General features: G+C 39.7%; 1 protein-coding gene across 1 annotated transcript; it reads left to right on the forward strand.

Moving 5' to 3' along the window:
- The first annotated feature begins 244 nt into the window (after nucleotides 1-244).
- LOC306835907 (vesicular inhibitory amino acid transporter) lies at nucleotides 245-4755 on the forward strand. The gene is made up of 6 exons (XM_079362693.1): nucleotides 245-370; nucleotides 960-1074; nucleotides 2084-2286; nucleotides 2625-2862; nucleotides 3183-3345; nucleotides 4319-4755. The coding sequence occupies exons 1-6, from the start codon at nucleotides 282-284 to the stop codon at nucleotides 4636-4638; spliced, it is 1128 nt and encodes a 375-aa protein (XP_079218819.1). The 5' UTR covers nucleotides 245-281; the 3' UTR covers nucleotides 4639-4755.
- The last annotated feature ends 426 nt before the right edge of the window (nucleotides 4756-5181 follow it).

The raw sequence follows: 5181 nt of genomic DNA on the forward strand, positions 1-5181 counted from the left end.
CTATCGATCAATCATATCTTTTGTATGCTTTGTCTTGTTGTGTTGTGTCATATTATATCATATCCCATTGTATCGTTTAATACTATCTGTCGTATTGTGTGTTGTGTCATGTTGTGCATTGTTGTATCGTGGGCGTATTATCATAACTTACTGTTTTGTTTCAAATTGTATCCTATTGTATGTCTTTAATTTACAACTCCATGCTCAGACTCTCCTCCTTTTATGTCTTTTAGGGTATCTTTGTGTTGGGTTTACCCTTTGCTCTGGTCCGGTCCGGGTACATGGGTCTCTTTGTGCTAGTTCTGTCGGCTTGGGTCTGCAACCACACCGGGAGGATTCTGGTGTCCTGTCTGTATGAAGAGGAACAAAGGTAGAGGTTGTGTACTGCCTTTTTTGCAGCTATTGTTGATTAAATAAGTGTCTGAAGTTGATGCTGTCCTCTATGAATTTTCTACCATGCCATTATTATTTCAGACTCATATTTATTCCCCCTTTCTTTTCCGACACCTCCTAGGAATATAAACCCACTTGGTGTATGACATGACTACAAAGAAGAGGGATTTTTGAGTCCAAAATAAACATGTTGACAGCATTGCACAACACCAAAGTATTACCACAGCTAAAAGGAGTGTCTTTTGGCAAAACTGTAGCTCACCTCTTCCTTGGTTTCCTGTGGAATATGGTCCAGTTTAATTCAGATTTAATTTAGTTCAATTGGACTGGTTTAAATCTGAATGCATTTTGCCATTTGTGGGGAAAAATCACTTAATTGAGAAGACTTAAAACACTATGAATCAAGCTTCAGCACAGCTTCAGCTTTTTAAGATTAAGGGAGTTAGTTCAGCTTACTTTTTTTAAAAGATGATTTTCTTGTATGCTCAAGAGTTTGATGTCAAATCTCTATTCAACACATCTATCATAGTTAGAAGATTTTTTTTTTCTTTTCATGGTGGATCCAGCTCCGGGGCCAAAGTCCGAGTCCGACACAGCTACCAGGACATAGTGGAGGCCTGCTGTAAAGGACTGTGGCCCAACTGGCCTGGACTCTGGGGATGGATGGTTAATGTAGCTCAGGTAACACAAACATGAATAATATAAACATTGATGGTTGGACACTATGACGCCACCTCTTTGTTAGTTTGTCTGCTGTTGTCTTGGTTTTTTTAAAGCCAGAACTGACCCTGTGTGGACAAGGATTTGTAGAACACTAAATTCAGCAACAGATTGCTGTCATAGTGAACTGTCAATCACAAAGTAGCTAGTCATTGAATTACACTATACCAAATATGGAAATTTATATCTGCATGGTCCCTTTACTGATAAAGCAACCAAAGTACTGACACAGAAGCTATAGTCTATACACTGCTGTAAACAGGGCAGTGTGTATCATGTAATTAAGCCAATTTAAAAAAAACATTTAGAACATTTCAGGCTAGTTTTCTAATAAAGGGGCCATGCTGACCGGCATCTCCTAGCTCACACAAATATAGAAAAGTCCATCATAGAAATCCACTTAAGAAAACATAGCCATCCCTTTTAATAGCTTCTTTAATGTAATCTCAGGTATAAAAACCAACAAACACACAATTCTTGTCTGAAAATATTTATTTGCAAATTTGTTTAAATGAAGTCTTGAAATTTTTCTTTGAAACTCTTGGAACACGTCCCTGTTTCTTGCCAAAGAGAGTGGAAAGAGTCTTGATTGGAAACTTAATAGTGGAGTTAAAGGTGAGGTTGGCAATTTGTTTGGGAGGCACTCTGTTATATTTGATAACATTCTCTTCACATCCAGACAGCAATCAATAGATGATTACCTACCTGTCTACCTGCATGCTCTTTGGGTCATTTGATGTTTGTCTGGTGTGATTTAAATGCAGTTATGTGCATGACAGAGTCTTCCAGAGTCCAAAGCAAGGCTAATGACACAAGACTGGCATATAGAAAATCAGTCTTTCATGGAATCCTACGCTGTTCCCAGTTTGATTCATTTAAAAAAAAAAAAAAAAAAAGCATTTCTTATTTATATGTTCCTACAACAGCTTTGATTTTGTTTGGTTTTTTTGCTTCCTGACTCTATTTCTAGGTGGTTGAACTGTTGATGACCTGCACCCTGTATCTGGTCGTCTGCACCAGCCTCCTGTCTGACTGTCTCTCATGGATTACTGTTCCTCGATCAGTGTGTTCTCTCGTGTCTCTGATCTTCCTGCTGCCCTGCCTGATGCTGACTGATCTCAGACCAGTCTCCACCTTCAGTCTGCTGTGTTCCCTGGCTCACATACTGATCAGGTGAATGAACAGAAGCAACCTGATGTTTGTTCTTAGAGTGGCCAATTTAGAGACCCTAGAGCAACACACTTACGTCCCATATCAAATCAGGACAGAAAGACAGTCTCTATGATCTGCTCTCATTCTTGTGATCGTTGTTCAGCTGCTGCTTTATGTGCTGTCTGCTTCCACCTGCTACGCACCAATGTTACTGTGTGTCTGATTCATTTCTCATGCCAGATGTTGTCATACCTGTCATGTACGGCAGGAATAAATAAATGTACGATCTGTAATTTATTCATGTCATGAGTGTTTTTCTTCCACTTACTTCTCTTTTGTTGTCTCTGACCCTGTGACAGCCTTTTGGTCATGCTGTACTGTCTGAGTCGAGCCAGCAGCTGGTCATGGACCTCTCTGTCTTTGTCAGTGGATCCGGAGGATTTCCTCGTCTCTGTGGGCGTCATCATCTTCTCATACACTTCACAGATCTTCCTCCCTCCTCTGGAGGGCAGTATGGAGAACAGATGGCAGTTTAATACCATGCTTGGGTGGACCCATGGTGCTGCCTGCATCATGAAAACAATCTTTTCTTTAGTGGTTCGTGAAAGTAAATATTATTTTAAATTCAATGACATTTTAAAACAATGGCGAAGCTTGCTAGCCAGCCAACAAGAAGCAGAAAAATGTAAATAACCGGTTGGTTTTACATAATGTGTGTCAAATAATACTCAATCAACAAATCAGCTGTAAAAGTTATGACCTCTGTACAGTACATTGTTGAACTCTACAGAAGGCCTGACTCAACACAACATCTAGCATTGACTGATGAAGGGATGGAAGACGCGACAAGTTAATGGAGTGATTGATTGACTGAGCACTCCATTATGCCATCGTTGATTGTTTTCTTCCATCGTTAGGCCGTGCTGACCTGGGGGACACAGACCAGTGAAGTCATCACAGACAACCTGCCCTCTGATCTGCGACCTCTCATCAACCTGTGTCTGCTGGCGAAAGCCCTGCTGTCGTACCCTCTGCCATTCTACTCTGCTGCGGAAATACTGCAAAACTGTCTACTTGGAGGTGAACGTTACAAACATCTGTTCTATATTCAAACATCTGACCTTGTCTTGTATTGTCTTCATACATAAAGCATGAGTTCCTTCAGGCTAGTTATTAAAAAATGTCAGTTTGTTTCCATGAAATAAATCCCAGGTTTAATAATACAGACTGACTGTAGATCAACTATTTATAAGTTATATTGACTGATATGTAGATTTCACAGGGCTCAGGGAAACTATCATTTCCATTACACTTTTTTAGACAGAGCAGAGGCCTGGAGAAATTGGCCTGCGGACCTTCCCAGCTGCATGGAAAAGAAAATGGTTAATCGGTGTCATTTTCACTCTGTCATACGAGTAGATTTCCTTGAGCATGACATATAATTGCCCCAGATTTCACCAGGAGTAGATTGTGTTCATCGTTGCAGCCTCCAAGTGAAAATCTCTGCAGGTGTTTCAATGTGTTCTTTGATCACCACCGATGTAACAGGCTGGCATCAACACCCAAGGCTCATAAATGTCCTTTATTGTGATTTTATTAAAGGTTAAGTAATAGCAATAAAGCTGGTATAGAAAATATACAGTGTTAAGCAAAAACACCCAATTACAGGAACCTCTCTATGTTTTCACTTCTTGATTAATATTTCAAAAAGTTTCCTTAATTGAAATAACATTGAATGATTTAGACGGGTTAAAGCAGACAGCAAATGGAATAATTGCAAACAAATTTAGCTACGTTACACGTGTACCACCAATGTGTACCTATGTGTACCTACATAGGCTACCCCCAATTAGGTTACTTACAGCTCTCATGTCCTCTACAGCTTTAATTTTCAACACAATCTCCGACTCTTGAAATAAGTAAGGTCCATAAGTTCTTTGAATTTCTTCATCAAAATGATTTTATCATGAACAACAGGTCAACCTTTAAACAGAAGTTGTTTAGATGTTTCAGAAATTCTACTGACTAAACTGCTGTGCCTTTTTTTTTGCAGATAATATAATCTTTTCCTGCTCTAAACATGGAGGTCGACGCATGTCTCGTCTGGCCCTATTGATCCGTGGTGCTTTGCTAATGACATCATACCTGCTGGCCCTGTTAGTCCCCAGGTTCTCCTTGCTGATGGGTTTGACAGGCAGCGTGACCGGGGCGGCCATGACACTCATCCTGCCGTGCCTGTTTCACCTCAGACTGCAGTGGAGCAGCCTCACTGTGATAGAGAGAGTGGTGGATGTTTGTATACTGAGTGTAGGGGTCATCTGTAGTGTATCTGGTATGATCTGTTCACTGAAAAGACTAATGGAAGAGTTATAGGAAGGAAGGATGGATGCATAGATGAATTGGTGGATGCACTGATAGACGGACTAATGGCTTGTTAGATGGATGAACGGATAGATGGATGGATCAATGGATGGATGGATCAATGGATGGATGGATAGATGGATGGATGGATAGATGGATGGATCAACAGATGCATGGATGGATCAATGGAGTAATAGATGGATGGATGGATTGATTGATACTTACGGAAAGTGATTGATGGATCTGTCAGTGTCTCTATTTTGATCATTTTATCTATCAATATACAGTCTCATACTTAGCATTCTGATGAGTATAATACATAAGGTATTGCTAATTCATTTCTATTCCATAGGCTACAATGTTAATAAATATTGTTACAAGTGCAGTGAGGTCTGAATTAATCAACTAAAAAATTAAATCACTGCATCAGCCATCTGTTTTTTTTTGTTTTGTTTTTTACATTATTTCACCTTTGAGGATGTTTGGCAACATTTTGAAGCTAATCATGCTGTCTTCATTGTAAACAGTTAAAATCACAGTAGGCAGCTTTATTTC

Source organism: Symphodus melops, assembly GCF_947650265.1.
Source record: "Symphodus melops genome assembly, chromosome: 1".
Lineage (NCBI taxonomy): Eukaryota > Metazoa > Chordata > Actinopteri > Labriformes > Labridae > Symphodus > Symphodus melops.

Excerpts from the sequence above, each read along its gene's own strand:
- LOC306835907 (XM_079362693.1), top strand. The coding sequence starts at position 282 with ATGGGTCTCTTTGTGCTAGTTCTGTCGGCTTGGGTCTGCAACCACACC. Across the intron at positions 2,287-2,624 it reads CTGGCTCACATACTGATCAG|CCTTTTGGTCATGCTGTACT; the intron begins GTGAATGAACAG and ends ACCCTGTGACAG. Across the intron at positions 2,863-3,182 it reads AAACAATCTTTTCTTTAGTG|GCCGTGCTGACCTGGGGGAC; the intron begins GTTCGTGAAAGT and ends TTCCATCGTTAG.